This window comes from Choloepus didactylus, chromosome 1 (genome assembly GCF_015220235.1).
Source record: "Choloepus didactylus isolate mChoDid1 chromosome 1, mChoDid1.pri, whole genome shotgun sequence".
NCBI lineage: Eukaryota > Metazoa > Chordata > Mammalia > Pilosa > Megalonychidae > Choloepus > Choloepus didactylus.
In genome coordinates, this window is record NC_051307.1 from 65,072,089 (window position 1) to 65,098,307 (window position 26,219).

Sequence of the window (26,219 nt, forward strand, 5' to 3'; positions counted from 1 at the left end):
ACAAGTTGTAGTTCTAACAATGGATTGTGCCATCACTCTAAATTGCACTTTAAATCCTGTTACATTAGTTGCTTCCAGGGAGGGGAAATGGATGGCTAGGAGAAGATGTGGGAAACTATTCACTATATATTCTTTCAAATATTTTGAATTTTTTGTACCATGTGACTGTATCAACTACTTAAAACATTAATTAAATCAAAATTAATAATAATTAAATAGCACTTAAACTCTGTAATTCAGCTTCATCAAACAAAATGTCAATGGTTCTTACAGAATCTTTATAAAAATTACTAGTGTGACTGATTACAGTTCATAATCTAAAAAAAGTACTTTTGCTTCTAAATGTCTTTGTTTACCCAAATCAATATTACAAGATTCATGAAGAAAGCCCCAAAATCCCCAGCCTTTTAAAAATAAAGTTAATATACTCCAAAGTGATGTCATAAACAGATTACTGCCTTAGCAAATTTGTTCACAAATAGGAAAAAAAAAAAACTAAGTGAAGCACAGAAAATTAATTACCTTTATAATCCTCGTATTACTTACTTGGTTCAGCTGAGATCAATGAATGGTTCCCTTCACTGTGTCCACTTAGAACAAACTTTTCTATTGTATTCAACTCATTTTCATCCTTTTTAACCAGGGAAGAATTCCCCACAGTATTACTGGAAACCGAGTTCTCAAATGTTTCAGTGGTTGTATAATTAGAAGCATTTTTGGAGTCAGCACTCAAAGCCAACTCCTGACTATTAAATGAGGATGGCTTAATAAAATCACTTTCTATAGGTTCAGATGTTATTTCTTCAAGCAGTATTTGGTCTTGATGACAGTTTTCACTTGACTTTCCAAATTCAGTGGATACTGCTGAGTCATTTTCTTGTTCTTTCTGAACATTAATAAGTGCACAGAAAAAAAATTAGCATTTTACAAACTTGGCTTCCTTTAAACATTTTTAAGGCTTAAACTCCTAAAGAATAATATATTAGAAAAAATATTACAGCATGTGTGTAACTATATGGATAGAATACTATACAATTTTACTACATTACACTTACCAGCTTCTTCCAAATAAAAGATGTAGTTTGTTTGGTCTGATCAATTTGATGTCTAAACTTTTTTTTTATACTTCACACTGAATCACACTGTTTTCCCTATTATTAACATTTTGCCTTGATGTGGCACCTTTGCAAACATATTTTTAAAGGATGGAGTGAGGGGGCTGTCATCTTTACAAGCGGTTCAGGGAAAATCTCCTAAGATCTAAGTAAACTCTAGAATGAAATGATTTTTTTCATATTTTTATTTTGCAAAAATAATGAGGCCTGTGACCAACTACTTAGTAACAAGAGCAAAATATTAAAAATTTAAGATGACAATATTAAAAGTTATAAAAATCAACCATTGCCTTCAATAACTTCATTACTCTATAAATATAAATCATGTTTATAATTATGACCCAAAGACACTATGAGGTCCTGAAAGGCCTTGTGAATCAAAGGATTAAAGCTGTCTTCTTACAGTTTCATTGTTATTTGAAAACAGGTAATGTACATATTAAGTATGGTAATTCTTTATTAATCTCATTTACTGTAATCTTTACAATAAATCTAGTAAACTGCAGATAAAGAGAAGCTTGAATCTTTCAATCAAGTTGTTATTGACAAAAAAGATCATATAATAAAAGCAAAAATCTAGAACACTGGCCATAGTCAACTCATTTTTATCATAACACATTATTTTCTATGACATCTAAATACTTCTACTTACTGTCTGTTCTGTTGACTCAGCCAGAGAAGTAGAATTACAAGAATCAGAAAAACTACTTCTAAGCCTTTTCTTTGTCTTCCTGGAAAGTAGAGTGGGTTCCATTTTTGAATCATAACACGTATCATCCTTGTTTCTGCTTCCCTTTTCAAGATGGTCACAACCTCTTCTCACACTATTAAGAACTTAAAAAACAAAAGAGGCATAAATGTGACCAAAAAGCACAGAAAGAATACCTTTTTTTTAGAGGCACTCAAAAAAATACAATCAAAACTGCTATACTTCTTCCAAAGCTCATTAAAACAGAAATCTACCATTAAATTCTAATACTGAAACTGGATGATTATAGAAGTATACCCTATTTTAATCTGTATGCACAAAATAAATGCTCATTGTCAATAAAACTGAGTTGAGAGAAAGATATAAAAAGGGAGTATGTAAATATTTATTCCTTTTGCTATAACTGCATTTGACTGCAATAAAAAAACAGATCTTAATAAAATTTGGAAAACATGTCTAAAAAATGTTTTGGTAATTCATTTGGATTTTATTAGTTCTTTCTTTTATAAAAATGTAAATTTCACATATTTATTTTTAATGGATTTATTTTATTTATTTTAGTGGAAAGGGACTGCAATTTGAAAGAGTAGAGTGCTGACCACTGTTTTTTAGAAAGGAGTCAAAATACCTTTTTCCTCAGTAATTGGCTGAGATATGTGATAATGCAAAGGGCTATCAATTTACTTCATAGTTTATTTCTTCTTTTTAATAATCAAGGCCCTGTCATAGTAAGTCTCCAATGAATCTGCCACCCTAAGAAAAGAAAATGCTCCCCTTTTAAAGTCAACAAAGCATCAGTCTGAATACCATGCCAATTATTACCAAGAATGCTTACTACTTCAATTATCAAATATTATACTATACAAAATCATAACGTTTCTATCTAAATAACTGAAGACTATCTAGAATTATTTTGCTTTCTGAATTTCACATGTAAGTACCAGCTTAAAGTTTATACACAGCAAGTCACAAAGCAGCTTCCTTGGATTTAAAACCTATAATTCATCTAACACTGACTAGCCTGACCTCTCCATGCACTGAAAGTTCTTTGACCTCACACATCTTTTCAAACTATTCTTGTTCTTAACTCTATTTTCAGAGACTCCTAATAACTAACATTCATGATACTATGGCTTTGCCATTGCTCCAAAAGTCAGGTGATATAACAGGATTGAGGGCAAGAACTCCAAGGCAGTCAAGAGCCTTTTAATTTCCAAAGATAATACTCTTTACTCCATCCCACAAGAAAATAAACTCCCTCCAAATCAGTAACATAATATTTTGAAATGCATATTACCTTCTATTTGTAATATTGTAAACTGTAAAGGTAGTCATATAAAATTTCTAAACATAACTTCTGAATCAAATTACAATTTCTAAACATAAATACTAGAGCAAAAAGACTGATGAATGGAAAGGGGACTGAGAAAAACTATTATACAGGAGTCTTCCTTCAAACAATTCACTATTTACACATTAGCAAAGCCTGTTTCATGGGAAACAAACAAGGTAAAAATAGGATTCTACCTGCACAATATAAAAAATTAACCTTGCAAATTAAAACTAAAGAGATGCCAAAATTCTATAAACAAAAGAATATTAAGTATTCTCAATGTATTATTTTGGTAAAAGCAAATTCCTCAAGACAAACTTAATGTACTACAAAAGAACAGTGCAGCTGGGGTTTAATTCAGAATTTCTGTTAATTTATGGGTTAACATAAAACAACCGATAATGAGACACCATTACCCAAAGGCGACCAAACATTGTTGTGAGATTCAACAAAGTTTCAATACTAATTTTCTTTAAAACACTTTATCTACCATAAGTACTTTCAGGGATACTAAAAGACGAAAATGTGTTTCTTTTCTTACGCACTTTTCACTGCCACATCTCTCAAATTCCACTGTGACCCTGAGGTAATACTTGAGGGCACAAATCAGAAACCTTATTTATTCAACTATTTCTACTCTACCCAGAAAAGCAGTGGAAAATGAGGGTTGAAGATTGTCTTCGTAGTATCTGAACTGAGTCTACTTGTACAAATACTTATATTTTTATTTGGTAATTAAAGATAATTATTTCTGGGAAAAGTACAGTTCATAAGAAAATAAATGTCTTTAGTTATATGCAGAAAATACTTAATGACTCATTGATAATTTGTCTCTACAGAGTTATAATGCTTTCTCTAAAGATTGCCCAATAGTTGTAACTGGTTTCTTGTATACATCAGTTATTAGCCTAGTTTCCTTTTAACTTTTTCTCTTCTATGAAAAAGGCTACTAAAAAATTGGTAAATAGTTGTGTCCCAAATAAAAGACAAATAATTTTTGCATCGTATCATAAAAAAAACCTTCTTCTCTTATAAATAATTAAAAATCATTCAGAAAATAAGATACCTGAACTAGTTTAAAGTTCTCAATAACCCAAGAGACCTTTAACAAAGTTAGCTTCACAACTAATGTAGTAAATAGTTTTGGTGTAAATTTTGGTAAAATATTTCATTGAAAATCTTGGAAGAGAGACAAAAAGGAGAAAAGTCAGTTCAATAACCCTACATGCAAGAACCCTACCAAAAAATTTCTCAAGTCTAGGATGTATTTACTTTTAAACTTGCTAATAGTGGCTTGCTTTGGCATCCTACTAGAGTTGGGAAAAACTCTAATGAACCAAAGAATGTATTCCTTGGTAGGAGGATAGATACTGGGAAGCTAATGATAATAATCCACTTAACAGTAATACCAATTACCAGAAATAACCATAAGAACAGCACTCAAAAATAGCTAAACTAACATTATTATCTTATAAATATATTCCCCAAACCCCAGCGAGAGAGAGAAAGAGAAAGAGAGAGAGAGAGAGAGAGAGAGAGATTCAAATTTAATCTTTGGAATTAGTAAATAAATCAAAAAATGTATACAAATAGTAAATTTAGCAACTTTCTTATGTTGCTGAATAATCTCCCTTTACCTTTCATGTATCCTTTATAGATAAGAAAAAATAAAGATATTTAACTTAAAAATTATTGGAAATGCAATAGGCAAAAATTCAAATTCAAACAGTTTTCTAAGGTTCACAAACCTTTAGGCTGAGTATCAGACATTATAAGAGAAATGGCTTCATCATCTCTTAGCTTTTCTTTAGTGTGTACAGTCTTCTTTGCAGAATTGTTATCTACTGTCATACCAGGTTGTGAACACCTGCAAAACAGAATTATACTCAATTCTTCTAAAGCCTAAATGAATTTAGAAGATAAATGGCATATTCAACAACAAAATGATAAAAATTCAACAGGATACAATACATTTCCCAATGGCAGAGAATATGATCTGGGCAGTGGGAAGAATATTGAACTGAAATTTGAGAAATAAGTCCCATCTCTGTTCTACACCTTTACGTTCCCCAAGTATCTTTGGGGGAAAGACTTAGGATACCTATACCTCAAGATTTTGCATATGCTAAATGAGCAAAAGAGTCAAACTACAGAAGTATTAAATAATTCCAATTTTAAAGGGTAAAATTACACTGGAAAAAGCATTAGGATAACCAGACCTATGTGTAATCAATTATAAACCAAAGCTAATTGTTAAATGCATTTCAAGCATGGTTCATATTATCAAGTTAGGTATAATATGGTACAAAATTTTACCTATAGAAAAAACATATTTTACAATCTTAATTGTAAAATAATCTTAACCTTAATCTACCATAAAATCCATTTGCTTAATTAACAGCATAACTACATGAAAAGGTTAAGAGAAGTTCCTCAAGAGAAAATGAAATTCTATAATTTAGACTGTTAATACTGACCTAAAGAAAAGAAATACAATGATCAAGTTCATTTGGGACAAAGTATTTTAAAAATGTAGATTAACCAGTAAAAATATGTAAAACAGATTCATGTTCAATTACCAGCTTTTTTCAAACAAAATATTTTAATCAACTGGTGACTAATATTCTCACTGGAGTTTAGTTTAGCAATACCAAAACTTGTATGCAATATCCTTCCTTTGGGGACTACTGCTTAAGATCGCCTAATAATTAAATCAATACATATTTGGAATCTTTTTTTGTACCAGGCACAATATTTGCTAAAGACAAAGGTCAATAATTCGTTGTCAATACAAGAAGTTCCCCTCTTATCAGAGCAGATAAAAACAAATACAATTTATTTATAATATAATGTGATATAAGAGTAAATTTATAGAACTTAAAAAAAGGGAGAAATTAGTCCCCTCATAGAATGGAGGCATGGCTGATGAAGACTTTAGAGAAGGGGCTAACATGAGAGGTGTCTTTGGAGAATAAGTAGGATTTAACTAGGTAGGGAATTGGGGAAAGACTATTCCAACCAGATGCAATGCTTAAGCATGAGTATGAAAATGCATGGCTTTTATATATATATATGTGTGATTTTCCACAATAAACAAAAATGAGAAAAAGAAAATGAATGGAATTTCTGAGAAGGCTATTAGACAAGCATAGCTGTTCAAGAATTTTCTTGACTTATAGAAAACAAAAAAGCTAAACTCTTCAAAAAGTCTTTAACTATGTTCTAACCTGTTAAAGTCTAACACTGAAAATAACAGTACAGTTTTGTTTGGTAAAGTATATTAAAATCTTTTTCCAAAACCAATGAGCTATCCTATAGACCAAATGACTTTTTTTTTTTTGAATCATACTCCCCTATTGTGGAACATAACATACACACACACAGAAGCGACAACCCTCCAAGTGCAATTCAGCAAGCAGTTAGAGAGCAAATTTCAAAGAATGCCATGGATTACAGTTCTCAAGCTTCAACCATTTCCTATTGTGAAGTATAACATACATGCAAAATGGCAACAACCCTCAAAGTATGATTTAACAAGTACTTATATAGGAAATATCCAAGGATGCTATTAGCTACAGTACCACAGCTCAAGTTATTTCCCTATTGTGAAATATAACATATATACCAAAAGGAGGTAACTTTCAAATTACAATTTAACAAGTAGCTATAGAGCAAATTCCAAAGAATGCCATGGGCCACAGTTCCACCATTTCAGTTCTTTCCTTCTAGCTATTCTAATACCCTAGCAACCGAGAAAAGAATAGAGATTCAGTATTCATAATCCTTTGTTAAATTCCATCTTGTCTGTTGCTACCCATTCATCAAGTTTAATCACTTTCCCAATCTTCAGGGAAGTCTAGGTAGTCATGACCCCAACTTGTTCATGTTGAAAAGGGGTGTCGATACTTTGGAAAAAGGGGACACATCTGGTTGCTGTTCTTGAAGAGGCTCTGGGTTTTGGGACTTAGCTGACGTAAGAGCTCTCTGGGGGATTTTAAGCTTCTGAAGAATAGACTTAGTTAGTGAAACTTTTATAGAGTCTCAGATAGAGATCCAGGTATTCTTTAGGGTTTTCGGGACTACTGCTGACCTGGGCTTATACTGTTGCCATTTGGCACATCTAGCTGAAGCTTGCATTGGAGCAACCTCCAGGAAAGCCTCTCGACTCTATTCGAAATCTCTTAGCCACTGAAACTTGACTTTTTAAAATTACAATTTCTGTGACCTCTAGAGAGCCAGCTTTAATATAAAAGTTAAGAAATTCCTTTTTTTTTTTTTAGCAAAACTAAACATTGCCTAAAGGAGACCATAGCTTGAAAGTCAAAGAAACTTTATTTTTTTATTTTAGGAACCTACTTCTGTACATTAACGCAAAAATTATGATGAATGGGTAATATATATCAGCATTCCTCGGCCTTAAAAAAATATATTTTAATCTATGTTATCTTTGGGCTATCCTTTAATGTTTCCATTCTACAATATTAAATATGTGTGACCTATGCCAAAAAAGGAAGAAACTTCCAACAAATGAAACCAGATGAATTTTATTTTACAAATATAATTTATATTTTTAACATTTTTAATACTGAAACATTTTGCAATGTTTTCCATAACCCTGAATATAAAACTCAAAAACTGAAAGTTATGAAGTAGTTAAAGGTTAAACAAATCCTCTAGGATCACATATTCTTTCAGGAACTCTCAGTTTCCAAAGATACAGAAGGAAATCACTCTAAATTACTAACGACTACACAAAACATAAAACATTTTTTCAAGAACTACAGATTATTTTCAATTCAAATAAATACAAATTTATTGAGCACCTAATATGTAACAGGTGCCATTCTAGACCCTGGAGGTAAAATGGTGAGCAACACAGGAGTCCATGCTCTTATGGGGCTTACAGTCAATAAACATATCTAAGGGAAAAAAAAAAAACACATTGTTCCACTTTTGCTATACATAACTTTTCTCATCTATATATTACCACCTAGAAATGTAAAGAATAAATTCTGTCTCAAAAGTAAAATTCAGTAATAGAAACCTATAAAAGTGGTGTCTAAATGCTAAAAAAAAATTAAATATAAATACAGAGAAAATAGTCTGAAAGAGAAAGCAGCTAGCTTAAAATTAATTGTAGGTGAAAATAAGGTAATATTAAAAATAATATATAAAATTAAAATTAGTATGAACAGGACCACAAAATGCTCTAAAGTTAAGCAAAAATGTAAATCTATAAAAAGTTCAAAAATATATTGAGAAAACTTTTTTTCTTCACTGCACACATGTGCAAGTGTACCCATACATTCACACAACAAAAACCCACTGGGGAGCAAGCATGTATGAGTCCTCTGACATAGAACCAGTTTAACACAATATGAAGATCCTTCCTGCAGATTTCCCAGTTCCAGGCACCTTCTGTCAGACGATGGGACAGCTGCCCATCAACAAGTGAAAGAGCAACCATTTATATCTAATAAATCTAGATACATTCAGACTTTGCCAATGTTTAATTACATGGCTTCAATTAAATTCCTATTCTATGTCCCAATTTTCTCATACATTAAATGAAGTGATACTAAGTACCTCACAAAATAATTATTAAGATTAAATGAAATAATATCCATGAAATGCTTAGCACAGACCTATAATATGATGCCACAATTACTCTGAGTATTTACTGCCATTCTCAGGGAAAATCTAGGAGTTTGCCCCATTTAGCTCTGCGACCTTTATCAAGATATTTTCTCCAAGGAGAAGAGAGAGAGGGAAGTGAGTAGGAATGATGAAAATGATTAACGATTATTTCAAATAACATTATACTAGATATTCTTAAAAATTGTTTTTATACTTCCATCTTGAATAGTTTGCTTTTTTCTCCCCTGTTAATTAGCAACAATCCAATTCTTACGGAAAACCATTCTCAGTAATGAATAAAGATTTTCAAATGTATGTTAAAGGAAATAATTTAAAATACAGGGTACTGATTAAATATAGAAAATACAAGGTTGAGTGAAAAAAGTAGGTTTTGGAATAAGCTCAATTTTACCATTTTAAAATACAAAAAAAATACTATAGCATGTAAATACATAAATATGAAATAAAATATAAAATCCTGGACTGAAAGCAATCAACCCTTCTTGGATAGTGGGTAACCCTGAAAAAGGAGGATAATAGGATCAGGGAACACAGTATAAATGGGGTCTCAACTATGTAACATTTTCTTAAAAAAATAAATATAGGAAAACATTAGTTAAATCTAAGTGGTACATATTAACATATTATTCTCTGTTCTTATGAACACATTTAAAATATTTTCTAATTTAAAAAATTAAGGTATTCACAATTTAGGGTAACTAGTATAAGTGAAAAATATAGACTATAAGGATGAACAGCATATAATACATATTTTTGCTTTGAGAAAAATGATTGTGCATCCTAAAAATTAGTTATAATAAATTTTAAAACTACAATATCAAAACATTAAAAATGTAGTGTCATATTTAAAGGAATAGCTGTTGCTGTTATTACACTGCTCACCTTTTTCTTAACTTGCTTAGGTACAATTTTTTTACTTTCAGATTGGAAATTAAAGGACCAAATAGTCAAGGCCACAAGTCTCAGCAAGTTTCACTTGCAATGGATTTTTATGCGAGTCAAATAATTATTACATTCCTCAACCCTCAAGAGTCACCCTTGAAGAATAAGGGCATATATATATTAAATCATTGAAGACAGAAGCCTAATCTACAGGCACAATAAGCAAAGATGGAAAGTGATCTAAATGATTAAAAGAGGGAACTCTCAGATTCTGAGATTTCACTTGAGACAAGAATAACAGCCCTCATTTTTTAATAACTGCATATTGAAAAATAAATTTTCAACTGGAAACTACACTGTGAAATGTATGACTGCAGAAGAAAAAGTGTTATAATGTGCTATTTTCTTGACCAACCACTCAGCATTAAATGGTCAGATGTAACCAACAACAAATATCAGTAACCAATTATTTTCAAGACATAAATTCATACAATTCAAAGTGCATGGGCAGTGAAGCCAGAGAAACTTGTTATATAATCGCAATCAAAAACTCAACAAGTGTTCCGTAGAATCTAATAAGCTGGTTCTAAAATGTATATGATGTAAATCATTTATCTAAAGATAGTGCCTGGTATGTAGCAATGCTCAAATACTTCTATTTTTCAACATCTTATTTTAAAAAAACATGATGAATGAACTTCAGAACATGCAAAGTTCCTGAAAAAGAAATATGCCAATTCCTCCAGTTAACAAATGCAATAAACCTCAAAACAAAATTTTCACAATCCAACATTCTAAGAATTGTTTTTAAAAAATTACCAAGCAAATATATTTTTAAATTATTAAAATGTACAATAAATGAAGAGAATTGGAAAACTCAGTCTAATCGTTTCATAACATACCATAAATGCATTACAGAGTAGTATCAAAAAGTTAAGTATAATACTGGCACAAAATAGAAATACAAATCAATGGATGAGAAAAGGCTAACCAATAACACATAAGAATTTGCAAATGATAGAAAGAAGAATCATCTTAAAACACTGGGAAATTGAAGACTTTTCAATTAAGTTGCAATAGGATAACTGGGTGATAATTTAGGGAAAAATGAATTTAGAACCACACTTAATACTAAGGCAAATGAACTGCTGGTACATTAAAGTTAAGCTATAAGATTTTCTTTAAACAAAGTAAAACCAGCAGAAAGCAAAACTTTATATTTTTAAGCTCTGTGAAAGAATAAGTCCCTGAGAATTAAAACAAAGAAATTACAAAGAAAAATATCATCACATTTAACCACTTACATGTTAAATTTTTATAGGTGAAAAACTAACAGCAACATTAAAATAAGGGAATTTTTTAAAAATGTATTAAATATAGAAAAAATCGATGGATAAACAAAGATTGGCTAGAAACTAATCTAATATGTATAAGTGAGAAACTTATGTAGTTTTTAAGGCTCTTGGGACTCAAAAGGTAAATGGGAAAAGGACAGAAATGGCAAATTCACACAAGAGAAAAAGCAAGCATTTAACTATAAGATTCAGCCTTTTTAGTTCAAAGAAATGGTAATAAAACAAAAAGTAAGAAATGGCAATGAAACAAAATAAAAAGTATATTTTACACTTATGAAAATAAGAGCAAATAAAAGTCATGATAATATCAAATTTTGATAGAGCTACCAATCAAGTTGACACAAACCATGGGAAAAGCAACTTGATACTAATTAGAAGAGACTTAGAATGATTTAAATCCTTACATTCAATAATCTTACTCATGGTAATTATTAAAGAAACATTTCATTGTGGTATTTAGTAGAAATTTTGAAATAAAAAATTATATAAAATTATTAAACCAAAGCATTTCATAATGGAATATAATTATTACCTTTTCAAACCTACTTAATAACATGAAAATTTTAGAATACCATTTATATAACCATAAAAAATGAACTAATTTGGAAAATATCAAGATCCCTGTACAGTAAACTATAGAACATTATATATTATGCCTGTGTATTGGAAGGCTCAATATTGTAAAGATGTCATTTCTCCCCAAATTAACTAATATAACAGCAATCAAAACCTCAAGTTTTTTGCAGTTTCTGTCAAACTGATTCCAAAATGAGTATGGAAATGCAGAGGACCAAGATAAATAAAAATTAAAACTACACCTGGTACCCCCCAGTGAAACATGCAGAACAAAAAGAAAACAAATCTTTCAAACATTCAGAGAAAAAATAGATTACCTAACAAGGAAATGACAAACTGACAGAGCTCCCTTCTCAAGATCAAGAGTACATAACTAAGAAGTTAGGATTTAGGGAATGATTATGATTATTGAATCATTATACAGATATTCTGTTTTACTTTCTAGTATATTAGAATAGACAGAGGGAAATACCTGAAATCTCTGAACAACAGTCCAGCTCCCTTGATCACTTACAACGACTGTAAAATGTGATTATAAAAACCTTGTGACTGATCCTCACTTATGCCCCCTTATCCTGTTTTTCTAAGCCTTATGATCAAAAAAGGCAGTTCCCAATGTGTATTAACAAAAGGCCTTAAGTCAGCCCAGAACAAACCCACCCCAATTCCAAATCATCCCTGACCATGTCATCTAGAGTCATTGTGCTCATTGTCCTAGGACCTGTCCATCTTTTGTTACTATGGAACCATCAGAGTTACTGCAGTTTGGGGAGACAGAATTTTAGGATGATAGGCCATCTGATCTCCTTCTTTGCACCTAGCAATAAACTCTTCCTCTCTTTGAAGCCCCAGGTGTCTCAGGAATTGGTCATCTGATTGGTATCAATTTGGTAACCACAAAGGGACAAAAATTCCTAAGAAGGAATCTCCTGCCCAAAGTTCTGGAGCCCAGAGGAAGAGGTAAAAACAGGTATTCAAGCCTCTTATAGCCACTAGACTCTTTCTAGTCTAGAAGATCCATAACCAGGTTTTCCTCTGTTCAGCCTGCACTCCAGGCCCTTAAAAAGCTTCAAAGAGAGAAACCATTCCAAATCCAGGCATCAGACTGGCTGAGTGGGTCATCAAGGAAAAGGTGGGTCAGGAAATCAGTATGACAGTTTGAGTCCCCTAGACCTAGCTTTGAGTTCTGGTCTCACTTCCAGAACGATCCCCCTTTTCTTTGACCTCTACTCCATTCTGTTTTTTGGGTACCATTCTACATGGGGTTCAAGGCCCTGATTGGAAATTGTCTACTGAATATACTCCTAAAACATAAGTAATCCAAAAATTAATTGGTATTTAGTGAAATTAAGTAAGTGTATGATGCCTGTTTAACTGCTAATTGGTGTGTTCAGTCTAGTTATTAATTGGTGTGATACTTAAACATATAGTAAGTGTTAAGCATCTTTTAAATTTGTTAGTGTGTTATGAATTGGTTACTGATTGTGGAAATTCTTTAAATGGGAAATTCTAATAGCATTCCTGTATATAACAAAAAGGGCTATATTTTGAAAAGGTGGAAAGATTTTAGTTACGAGCCCATAAGAAAAACAATAAAAAATATTTTATTTCTGTAACACAGTCTGGCCTCCATATGATTTAGAACCAGGAAAGAAATAGCCTGAAAATCATGCTATAGAAAAGGACACTGTATTACAGAGAGTTATTCTGCAAGAGAATAAATGGATGAGATGATGTATATTCAATCCTTTATTTGTCCGTCTCAAAAGCGCATTTCTGTGTTTCTGATTTTTGTGTGCCTTTCTATTTGTGTCTGTCTGCTTGTTCAATCTATGTTTTTATACTTTCAGATAGTAACGCAAATTAATGAAAAAATTCTTAACAAGTTCTATTAGAATTGCTTAAAGATAAATAAGCACATTATATCTGTAACATAATTTAATCATAATTTAATTATAATATAATTTAATTATTTATAATATAAGTTTATACACACACACACACACACACACACACACACATATATTAGTACTCCTGGAGTCCCAGAGAAAAAGAAAAAGAAAGCCCTCTATGCACCAGGGTCAAAGCCTTAGATTTTGTAATTACTGCAAACAAACCTGGACATTAGAAAGAAACCACCCCTGGAATTTCCCTAAGGCAGCAAAGGGCTGCCTTGGGAAAAGGCAGAGACCTTTTCTAATTGTCCAGGTCACTGCTTTAAGTGAAATAAACATAATAATTGGAAACAATTAAAAGAAGGGCTTAGGAATTCTCATCAACACTAAGACCTTCTTAGGGTTCTTAAATCCCACCACCCTCACTATAACTTTTAAAACCAGGTCTCACTCCTTCTGTCTCATCTATCCCTGACCTCAGGACCTAACCACCTAAGGCAGCTATGGAGGAAGGTTTTGGAGCAGAAAGATTGGGGAAGGTGGGATTGGTTAGAGTCTTTCTATTTGGTCTGGAGATTAGAACTGGTAGTCAAAGAAGAAATGATGCAGAATAGGTCATGTCTATACTGAAAGAATTTCCAACTTAAAATTATTTTTTTAATAATACCTTTGCAATAGTAACCACTGTAAACAAATTATTATTAAAATATAAATAGCCTTGCGGTAGGAGTAATTGAGTGAGATCTAATTGCCAAATTTCAGTAAGTAAAAGGAAATGTTCTTGAGAGCTATGAAAAAATTTTCCTGGATTTATGCTTGGAACAAATTAAACAACTGTAGTATATTTTCCAGAGCTTAATAATCAATATGATTTTGAGGTTGCTCATAATTTTGGGATATTATGAAAACAGATTTTTTTTTTTAACCTACAACAGAAGAAATTTTAAGAAAAACAAATACAGTAGGAAAAAATGCAGTGACAAATGAGGGGGCAAGATGGCGGCATAGAGAGGAGTGGAATTTAGTTAGTCCCCTGGAACAACTAATGAACAACCAGGAACAACTAGTATATAATTTGGAATAACTGCTGGGGAACAACTGTGACTATCCACACATCATACACCAACCCAGATTGGGAGGAATGCCTGAGATGGCAGCATAAAATCTGTAAATAAAAACCACAGACTCGCACCGGGAGCCTCCTTCCCCCATGAAAGGCTGAGCTGCAGGACCTTGCTGTGTCAGAAAGCAGCACTCTCCCAGCAAGCGAATATACCTCAACCGAGCTCCAACTGGGGTTTTAATTAACAAATGTGGACTGCTGAATACAAGCAATAAACCTCAACAAGCAGACAGGGGCTTTTAGTCATGACTGACCTTAAAGAACCAGAAGACTCATCTGTCCTGGGAGGGGGAGCCCTGAAATCCCAGTGTTACCTCTGGATGATGAGTGAAACTGGGGGGCCATGTACTGGCTCTACAGGGGGGCTTTCTGTCCCTTTTTCTCTCCCTCATTGGAGAGAGCCTCAACCATTTTCAGTTTGCAGTGCTCTGACCCAGACAGGGGTGGAGATAACAGTCAGAGAGACAGCAATTCAAATGCAGATGAAAACTCCCTAGGGGGTATATCCCTAAGAGTAGGGAGGTGGGGCCCAGCTTTCCCTTCAGAAACAGACCCAGAGCCTGAGAAAAAAGAGCCAAAACAGAAACTAAAGAAGGCCACACTTCCTTACACCAGTCCGGAGTCACAGGCGTCACCCGCTAGGCAGGTTAGAAAAAGCACAGTGGCTAGAGACCTTACAGGAAAGTCTGTCAAACTCTAAGACACACCCACAGGGAGACATCAAACTGAACATGACCCTACTCTGAGATCTGAACCCATTCTGGTCTGGGAAAATCTGATTGGGATAACCAAGGAAACCAGATGCCTAGAAAACTGCAGAAAACTACAATCTACACTAGGAAAAACAAAGACATGGCCCATTCAAAGGAACAAATTTACACCTCAATCAAGATACAGTTGAGATATTGTTTCACTTTAATGAAACAATCTATTAAAGATTTTCAAAGAAATATGCTAAATCAAATCAAAAGCCAAATCAACAAGTTCAGGGAAGATATGACAAAAGAGATGAAGGCTATAAAGAAAACACTGGGCAAATATAAGGTAGAAATTGAAAGTTTGAAAAAACAACTGGCAGAAACTATGGAAATGAAAGGCACAACACAAGACATGAAAAACACAATGGAGACATGCAACAGCAGATCTCAAGAGGCAGAAGAAAATACTCAGGAACTGGAGAACAAGACACTTGAAATCCTATACATAAAAGAGCAGATAGGGAAAAGAATGGAAAAACATGAGCAATGTCTCAGAGAATTGAATAACAACATGAAGTGCATGAATGTACATGTCATGGGTGCCCCAGAGGAGAAGAGAAGAGAAAAGGGGCAGAAGCAATCATAGAGGAAATAATCTATGAAAACTTCCCAACTCTTATGAAGGATATAAAATTACAGATCCAAGATGGGCAGCGTACCCCAAACAGAATAGATTTGAATAGACTTATGCCAAGACACTTAATAATCAGATTATCAAACATCAAAGATAAAGAGAGAATCCTGAAAGCAGCAAGAGATAAGTCATCCATCACATACAAAGGAAGCTTGATAAGACTGTGTAAGGATTTCTCAATAGAAACCATGGAGGCAAGAAGGAAGTGGGGTGATATATTTAAGATACTGAAAGAAAAACCACCAACCAAGAATCCTATATGCAGCAAAACTGTCCTTAAAATATGAAGGAGAGTTTAAAATATTCTGTGACAGACAGACAACAACAAGAGTTTGTGAACAAGATACCTGTGCTACAGGAAATACTAAAGGGAGCATTGCAGACAGAAAGGAAAAGACAGGAGAGATTTGGAACACAATTTTGGGTGATGGTAGCACAACTATATAAGTACACTGAACAAGGGTAATTGTGAGTGGTTGAAAGAGGAAGGTTAGGAGCATGTGGAACACCAGAAGGAAAGAGGAAAGATAAAGACTGGGACGGTAAAACTCAGTGAAACCTAGAGTACTCAACAATTGTGATAAAATGCACAAATATGTTTTTACATGAGATAGAATAAATGAATGTCAACCTTGCAAGGTGTTAAAAATAGGGTGGTACTGGAGGAAAAAATACAATCAATGCAAACTAAAGGCTATAGTTAACAGAAAAGCTTCCTTTAATGTAACAAAGGCAATATACCAAAGCTAAATGCCTTTAAGAGGGGGACATAAGGGAGGGGTATGGGACTCTTGGCATTGCTGATGTTGTCTGACTCTTTTATTCTAGTTTAGGTTAACTCTATCTTTCCTTTTGTTGCTTTTTAGCTCTCATGTTTTTTCTTTCTTTTTTTCTTCTTTTTCTTTTGTATACCTTCTTTGATTATTCCTCCTTCTTTGCGGAAGAAATGGAGATGTTCTTATATAGATAGTGGTGATGGTGGTGAATACATAAATATATAAGTATACAGGGAACCATCGATTGTTTACGTAGGACAGAAAGTATGGTGGGTGAACAAAACCGTCTTTTAAAAAAAATGGATTGAAGAAGAAACCTTGAGGGCACCCTATTGAGTCAAATAAGTCAGACACATAGGACAAATATTGCATGGTCTCACTGATATGAACCAATTATAATATGTAAACTCATAGACATGAAATGTAAGTTACCAGGATATAGAAGCAGACTAAAGAATGGGGAGCAGCTGCTTATTATGAGCAAAATGTTCAACTAGGGGGAACTTAAGTGTTTGGAAATGGACAGAGGTGATGGTAGCATGTTATTGTGAGAATAAATGACAGTGCTGAGTGGTGTGTGACTGTGGGAAAGGGGAAGCTTAGAGTCATGTATGTCACCAGAGGGAAAGTTGGAGGTTAAAATATGGGAATGTATACAACAATGAATCTTGTGGTGGTCAATCTCCGTGATTAACTGTAAAAATGTTAGAAATCTCTTTCATGAACTAGAACAAATGTATAACACTATAACTATAAGTTAATAATAGAGGGGTATATAGGGAAAAATATATACCTATTGTAAACTATGTACTACAGTTAGTAGTATTTTAACATTCTTTCATCAACAGTAACAAATGTACTATACCAATATTATGAGTCAATAATGGAGGGGGGGTTGTTAAGCGTATGGGAGGATTTCAGTTTTCTTTTTTTGTCTTTATTTGTTTTCTGGAGTAATGAAAATGTTCTAAAAATTGGAAAAAAAATAATGTGGTGATAGATGCACAGCTGTATGATGGTACCGTGGGCAACTGATTGTGCACTTTGGATCTTTGGATAATTGCATGGTATGTGAACAATCTCAATAAAATTAAATTAAAAAAAAAAAAAAAAAACTTGGAAGCAACTGAAGAGCCTGCTTAGAAGATATGATTTTTCCAAAAGTACTAATCACAAAAGCCTGAATCTGTATCTAAAATAAAATATTAATATTTAAACAAAAAAATTGCTTGAACTTAATAACTGTACTCAAGGTGGTTACATAAGTTCTTGTTCTAAAGAAATGTACATAGAAGTATTAAGTGTTTAAGGAGTATGATGTATACAACCTACTCTCAAATAGAGAGATGATGGACAGATGGATGGATAGATAGATATGGCAAGATGTGGAAAAATGTTAAAAGCTGGTGGATCAGAGGCTGTGGGTGGAGGGTATATTGTGTGAGTTTTGCATTATTTTTGCAGCTGTCTTGTAAGTTTGAAATTATTTTGAAATTAAAATAAAAAGGTAAGAAAAAATGTATACTTAAAAGCACTTAAAATGGGAAATTTTGTTGTATATATATTATCACAATAAAAATTAAAAAAAAAAAAAAACCATGGAACTGTACAACACAAAGAGTGAAGTGCAATGTTAAACTACGGGCTATAGTTAATAATATAATAATATTGGTTCAACTGTAGCAAATGTACCACACTAGTCCAAAATGTTAATATTAGGGAAAACTGTGTATGGGGGGGGATGAAGGAACTGTACTTTCTGCATGATTTCTCTGTAAACTTACAACTACTCTAAAAAATAAAGTAAAAGAGAAAAAAACACAGTGACAAAGTTTAGTCCTATTCCTGTTTTTATGATGACTTTGAATCAAACAAATACAATTTTATTTGGGTATGTAAAATATACAAGATGTGCTTTGTTAAAGTATGGAGTTTTACCCTTGAGAATATGTAGGACAAAATCTGAGTGAATATGGAAAATTGTAAAAGGTTTGTGTCACATACATATAACCAAATAGGGGTGAAAGAAAAGAGAAGTATGTTCTTAAAATTCCTCTTAAAAAGTAGCATAATGAGACAATTTGCATAAACTGAACAATATACCTGATAATGATGAAATTTACATGAAGTATATAAAATTGAGGATATGCTGATGCTTCCAATATATCCTATTTAAGGAATCAGTTGAGTTTAGTAAGAATATAAGTAAGATTTTTGACCTTAATTACATGGATTTCAGAGAATCTGGCTTCTTAATTACTTTGTTGCTTGTCACTCCTGTATGTGGAAGAATTTAGATTTATAGTGGCTTTAATGTCGGTTAGGGTATTTTTGATGAGTATATTACAAAATCAGGTTAGTTAGTGATGTCATGAACGGGGAAGACATAATTCTTGGCTTCAAGGAGTTTATATTCTAGTTAGAATATATTTATACGAAGGCATAGTATAAGACAGTAGTATTTAAAGTACCTAACAATTATCTTAACAAAGGAGTAAAAATACTAGAGGAATTCAGGGGGGAAAAAAGGCAGATAGGTAAAGAATACCCTAAGGGAAGATTTCATAGAAGAGATGACACTTACAAGACCTTTGAATAAGAGGGTAGCATTTGAACAGGTAGAGCTCTGAACCAGTTTTTTAGAAATCATAATTTAATTTTGTGAACTAACATATTCTGGTATTACTTAGGATTTGGGAATAATGTGAAAAAAAGTTTAGTTTTCTCTGGATATAAATCTCTTAATTATAGAGGAGCTAATTAAATTTCAAACTTGGGCTATTCTGACCTTTGAAGGTAGAGCTGGATTGAGAGATTTTATGTATATTGTGAAGTAATCATTTGTGTGTTTTGAGTATAAGGTATATAAATGCCTGGCTGCATTCCAAACCCAAGCATCAAATTTTTCTCCTTCCAGTATTGTGTAGTATTTCTGTCTCTTCTCTTCTTCATGATTACTGTTATTGGAGGGTAGTACATATGTTTAAAGGACTTCACAAATTTGTTATCAAATTTATTTCTAGTTGCACATAGTCTGGATAAATAAAGACTACAGGTGAGGTAGATAGTGTTATTATTCTCCATGCTAAGAGGATCATATTTTATGATTAAAGAGAATTTTGTTTGCTGTTGTAAAAGGTTTATGGAAGTGAATTTTGTTTATTGTAGTCAACGCTGACTAAAAGTTTAAAGCTTATCTTGAGCATGGCTTGTCCCAAAGTAAAATGGCTAGTTTTCATATGTAAGACAAGACCTGAATAGATAAGGAAAATTGTAGAAAGTTTGTGAAAGTGAACCCTGGTTGTCATAGTCAATGCTGACCAAAATTTGATAGGCTTGTTTACAATATTTTTAAAAGAGCTTTTGTGTCAAACTGTGTATTCATACAAAACTTGAATTTAGTTTTCTATTAAAACAATGTAGTTATAAAAAGTTTTTCTTAACCATCTGAGTACTCTGTCTAGTAGATAAAGATTTCATAGCACATCAGAATAACATCCTTGTTGATGTTTATGTTGAACTTTTCATCCTTTATTTCAGAAGACAAGTCTTCTCACTTATAAAGGAAAACTGTTGTGAAAGATTGGTTGTTTCACCTTGTAAAACTGAAATGCTAAAATAGTTTAACAGGTAACATAGGAACTGTTTGGGAAGCATTACAATAATTTAAAGGGATTTTCTATTCTTCTGTTAGCTAAACTTGTATGATGAAATGTGGTTCACATATTTAGACATGTACAAAATTCCTAAAACTTGACAATGTTCTCACTGTGCATGTTATATCCTGATACTGATCTGCATATTAGACAACAGGATGATGTTGTTAGCCATAGTTTTAGTTATTCTTAGAAAAAGATTACAAATCATGGAAAACACCAAATTTACTTGTCAGTTACAGTACTTTGCTCTAATGCTTCTCTAAAAGTATATTTGGTCAGCTATAAGTCAGAACTTTATCTGTAACAAAAAGGGACTTTAAAAAGGAAGCAAGGCAAGTATATAAAACATATTCTACCTGTTAGTCAACATAACCCTGATAAATCTGTAAAGGAGAGACAGAACAAAACTTCTGCTTTGGTTTGTAGTTGATGACCCCACTATAAATCACCTGTTAAATGTTTTTATTTCTGAAAATACATTCATTTAGAAAACGCTTATAAGGGCCTAGATTGTAAACTCTTGCATTTACTCCTGAGCTTAAAACTGTTGTTATTAAATTCTCAGATGCTTTGTTTTTTGTGTATAACCTGGTAGTTCCCTGGAACTTTGGGTATCTGTGTAATACCTGAGACTCAGAAACTGGACTACTCTAGCTCCAATTCTATATAGCAATTGTTAAATAAGCTGAAAAAGAGATCAGACTTCGATTACAGATGTGAATGAAGCTGATCTAGTGGGAACGAAAGTGAATCAGAACACAGGATAAAAGATATTATCTGTATTTTGAGACTTTGACTTCTTTGTGAGACCAAGGGAAGAGATTTTTTTTTGTCCACATGCTATCTAATTTAACCTGTCTGGAAGTTTATTCAAACAATCTAATTATATAGAACCCTAAATAAGAAATGAGATCTTGGTATTCTGTACAGGTTAATATAATATCCTGGTGCATTTCAGAGTATTTTGGGCAGAAAATGAACAAGTGTTTGCCAAGTCCCTTAGAGACTGGGGGGAAACGTAGAATTGTTAAACTTCCCCACCTGGGAAATTCCTGCTGTTCTCTTAAGCAATAGAGGCTCTCAGTTTAATAGGCCAAATGCTTCATCTTGAGGCTTGCCTTTACGAAATTTATTTCCGTAATGGCAAAGTTAGGCTTACTTATAATTAATGCCTAACAGTCACCCCCAGAGGACCTCTTTTGTTGATCAGATGCAGTCTCTCTCTCTCTAAGCCAAACTCTGCAAATAAACTTACTACCTTCCCCCGCTACATGGAACATGACTTCCATGGGTGTAAGTCTCCCTGGCAACATGGGACATGACTCCCAGGCATAAGTCTGGCCCTGGCACCATGGGATTGGTTGACAAAAAGGGGGAAAAGAAATAAAACAAAGTAAAGTTTCAGTGACTAGAAGATTTCAAATTTCATTTCTCTACCCCATAATGTCAACAGCTTTCTCAGCATGAAAAGTTAGAATGGTCATTGCCCAGATATCCCTCAAGATTGAGAAAAATGGTCAAATGAGAGGGAATGGTTGTAACCAAGAAGTTAGGATTAGGGGATGATTATGATTATTGAATCATTATACAGATATTCCATTTTACTTTCTAGTATATTAGAATAGACAGAGGAAAATACCTGAAATCTCTGAACCATAGTCCAGCTCCCTTGATCACTGATAGTGACTGTATAATGTGACAGTAAAAACCTTGTGACTGACCCTCACTTATACCCCCTTATCCTGTTTTTCAACTTTAGAGCCTTATGATCACTAGAGACAGCCCCTAATGTTTATTAATGAAAGGCCTTGAGTCAGCCCAGAACTAACCCACCCCAATTCCAAATCATCTCTAACCATGTCATCTCAAGCCACTGTACTCTTTATCCGAGGACCCACCCATCTTTTGTTACTATGGAACCATTAGAGTTACTGCAGTTCAGGAAGACAAATTGTTAGGCTGACAGGCCATCTGATCTCCTACTTCATTTCTATCAATAAACTCCTTCTCTCTTTGAAGCCTCAGTGTCTCAGGAATTGGTCATTTGAGTGCATCAGGCAGAGAACCCTTTGCTTTTGACTGGTATCAAGTGAAGCAAGAAGAGAGCAGTGGAATAATACTTTTAAAATTCTGATAAAAAATATCTGTAACTAGAATTCTATATCCAGTAAAACTATTTTTCAAAAACAAAAGTGAAATACATACATTCTCAGAAAAACAAAATGTGAGCATTTGCTACCACAGATCTTCATTAAGGAATTTCTAAAGGTATAGTTTAAGAAGTACTCCCAAAGGAAGATGCAAAAAGAATTCTTATTTTAAAAAAAAATTTAGGCCAAAGTATAAAAGAATAATAATAATGTCTAATATTTGAAGGTTACGAGAAAAAGAATTAAAATACTGATAGGAAAAACAAATTAGGAATTAAAAGCAAATTAAGGTCCCTGTAATATTCAAAATGAAAGTAAAGACACTAACCTTTGACTTTGTTAGGTTAATCAAGTATATTTTAATTTTTAGAAAGCTAATTAAGAATTGAAATTGGGTATAAAGCTTCTAAAACAGTAGAGCAAAAACAAAATATAAAACATGATTACTTTTTAAAATGCAAGAAAAGATAAAAAATGAAGTAGAGCAAATAGAAAGTATCAAATTAGATGATAGCACAAAATCATAAATATTAAGGAATTATACTTCATAGTTAAAAGGTAAATGCAGACTGAAGTTTTAAAAAAAAAATTCAGATAGTTACTATATAGGCACATCTAAAATGAAAATGTTCAGAGCAGCATTATTTGCAAGAGAAAAAAATGGATACAACCCACAAGTCATCAACAAAGAAAAGATAATACATTTTTTATATATTCAAACAATGAATACTCTACAGTAGTAAAACTGAATGATCGCTAGTTCCATCCATCAACATGGATGAATCTCACAAAAATGAATGTTGAGCAAAAATGCAAGTTATGCAGAAACACATATTGTAAGATACCATTTATCTGAAGTTCAAAACATACCAAATTTAAAATTCAAGAGAGTGGCTATTTCCAAGTAGAAGGCATGGGAACAGGATAGAATGGGATAGAGTAGGGAACAAAGAAGACTTCAATGATACTGGTAATAGTGCTCTTCTTCCCTGTGAGTTCATTCACTTAAATTATTTTCTTGTCCATGCAGGGATATAGTAAGACAGGTCCCAGGGATACCTCCTTCTGGGGTGGAGCCCTCTACCTTAGAAGATCAAGTATAATTAAGATAGGGTTCAGCAGAAAGCAAGCATTAAATAATGGGTGATTCTACAGATTAAACTCAACTTTGAGATAAGGAGGTAAAGTTGCCCCAGAAAGGAGCTCTGAAGAAAAGGGCCTCAGAGCAGGTTCCTCAGGTATATTTTTAGCTTAAACCTGTACTAACAGGCCAATTTACAGTCACTTTTCCTATAAACAAAGAGCTAAAAATCTGTTTAAAGATTCTCAATTGGGAGTAAATATCAGAATTACCCTGGAGAAATTTGCCCCCAAAAATGTGCTGAATTGGTCAACAATTTTGAAATTACTTCATATGTATACTTGCATTAAACAAATAAGTAAATATATTATAGACAGTGAGAGCCAGACTCCGTAATGTCAGAAAAAGAAGCTACAGATAAGGAAAAGGGGAAGCTTAGAATGAACCCTGTGGTGCTAGACTGGAATCATAAGTACATGATTTTTTTAATATACATAAAATAAATGCAAAAATATATTTAAGATTGTGTGTATACATGGGTTAGTATACATACACATATTTCTTAGGTCTGAGAAAGTCTAGAAGTAATAATATTTCTGAGGGAAATAGAAAAATCACCAACACAGGGAAGATCTACCAATGGTTGAGAAAAATCACAGTCACAGGGAAGATTTACCAATGGTTGAGAAAATTAGTGGAAGAAAGCCTGAGGAGAAACAGAATAGTTGCACAGTCTCAAAGTATCTCCCCCCAAAATTTATTAATTTCAAAAAGAAAAATAGTAAATTTACAATGGAGAAAACCAGCAGATACCACCTTAATATAAGTGATCAAGAATAACATACCCAATAGTAGGCATATTGATAACACGTAGCTCTTTATGTCATGCACTTGGAAAGTATTCTTTCACGTATTCTTCAAAAATGCCAAGGACTTGAAAGACAAGGAAGGATGAGAAACTGTCACAGAATAGAGGAGAGTAAGGAGGCATGACAACTAAACACCATGTGGGATCCTGCATTGGATCCTGGAACAAAAAAAGGTCATCAATGAGGAAAAAAGCTGGTGAAATCCAAATGAAGTCTTAGGAACTGAGTAGTCATGGGGATCATCATTTTTATATAGATAGATAGATAGATATTTTATTGAGATTGTTCACATACCATACAACTATCCAAAGATACAAAGTGTACAATCAATTGCCCATATCATCCATCATACAGCTGTGCATCCAACATCACAATTAATTTTTTTTCAATTTTTAGAACATTTTCATTACTCCAGAAAAGAAAAAGACAAAAAAGGAAACTCAAATCCTCCCATACACCTAACCACCACCACCCTCCATTATTGGTTCATAGTTTTGGTGTAGTACATTTGTAACTGTTGATGCAAGAATGTTAAAATACTACTAACTGTAGTATACAGTTTGCAATAGGTATATATATTTTCCTATATGTCCCTCTATTATTAACTTCTAGTTATAGTGTCATACATTTGTTCTAGTTCGTGAAAGAGATTTCTAATATTTGTATAGTTAATCACGGACATTGTCCACCACAAGATTCACTGTTTTATACATTCCCATCTTTTAACCTCCAACTTTCCTTCTGGTGACATACGTGACTCTGAGCTTACCCTTTCCACCACCTTTACACACCTTTCAGCACTGTTAGTTATTCTCACAACGTGCTACCATCACCCCTGAACATTTCCAAACATTTAAGCTCACCCTAGTGGAACATTCTGCTCATAATAAGCAACTGCTCCCCATCCTTTAGCCTCATTCTTTATCCTGGTAACTTGTATTTCATGTCTATGGGTTTACATATTATAATTAGTTCATATCAGTGAGACCCTGCAATATTTGCCTTTATGTATCTGTCTTATTTCACTCAATAAAGTGCCCTCAAGGTTTCTTCATCAACCCCCTTCTTTGAAGACGGTTTTGTTCACACACCATACATTCCATCCTAAGTAAACAATAGTTGGTTCCCTGTATAGTCACGTATTTATGTATTTAGCACCATCGCCACTATCTATATAAGTACATTTCCATTTCTTCCACAAAGGAGGAAGAGTCAAAGAAGGCAGACAGACAAAAGAAAAAGGAAAGAGAAAGAGAGAGAGAAAAAAAGCAACAACAACAACAAAAACACATGACAGCTAGAAAGCAACAAAAGAAAAGACAGTGTTAACGTAAGGTAGAATAAAGAGACAACATCACCAATGCCGGGAGTCCCATATCCTTCCCCTATCCCCCGGCCCCCTCCCCGCCATATGCATTTAGCTTTGGTATACTGCCTCTGTTATATTAAAGGAAGCATAGGCCCGCTCCACGTGGAATCATCGGAACCGCCCACCCTTCCACCGCTGCCCAGGGAACAGAGCCTTGCAACCCAATGGGCCGGCAGAAGGGAGCGCGCGTGCGCGGGACCGTGGCGGCATGTTGATGGAGGACTGGGGGCGGGGCAGAGAGAAGGAGCGTCTGAGGACGGCCCTCGCAAGGCTCATC

The 26,219-nt window shown here is 33.4% G+C and overlaps 1 protein-coding gene across 8 annotated transcripts in view; it reads right to left on the bottom strand.

Moving 5' to 3' along the window:
* SENP7 (SUMO specific peptidase 7) overlaps nt 1–26,219 on the bottom strand; it is a 214,718-nt gene that overhangs the window by 48,640 nt on the left and 139,859 nt on the right. For all 8 annotated transcript variants that reach the window (XM_037834886.1, XM_037834912.1, XM_037834927.1 and 5 more), the window contains 3 exons: nt 4,906–5,024; nt 1,768–1,949; nt 547–886 (listed from right to left, as the gene is read on the bottom strand). In XM_037834886.1, coding sequence (XP_037690814.1) covers nt 547–886; nt 1,768–1,949; nt 4,906–5,024 — 641 coding nt within the window. The remainder of the gene's footprint in view (nt 1–546; nt 887–1,767; nt 1,950–4,905; nt 5,025–26,219) is intronic.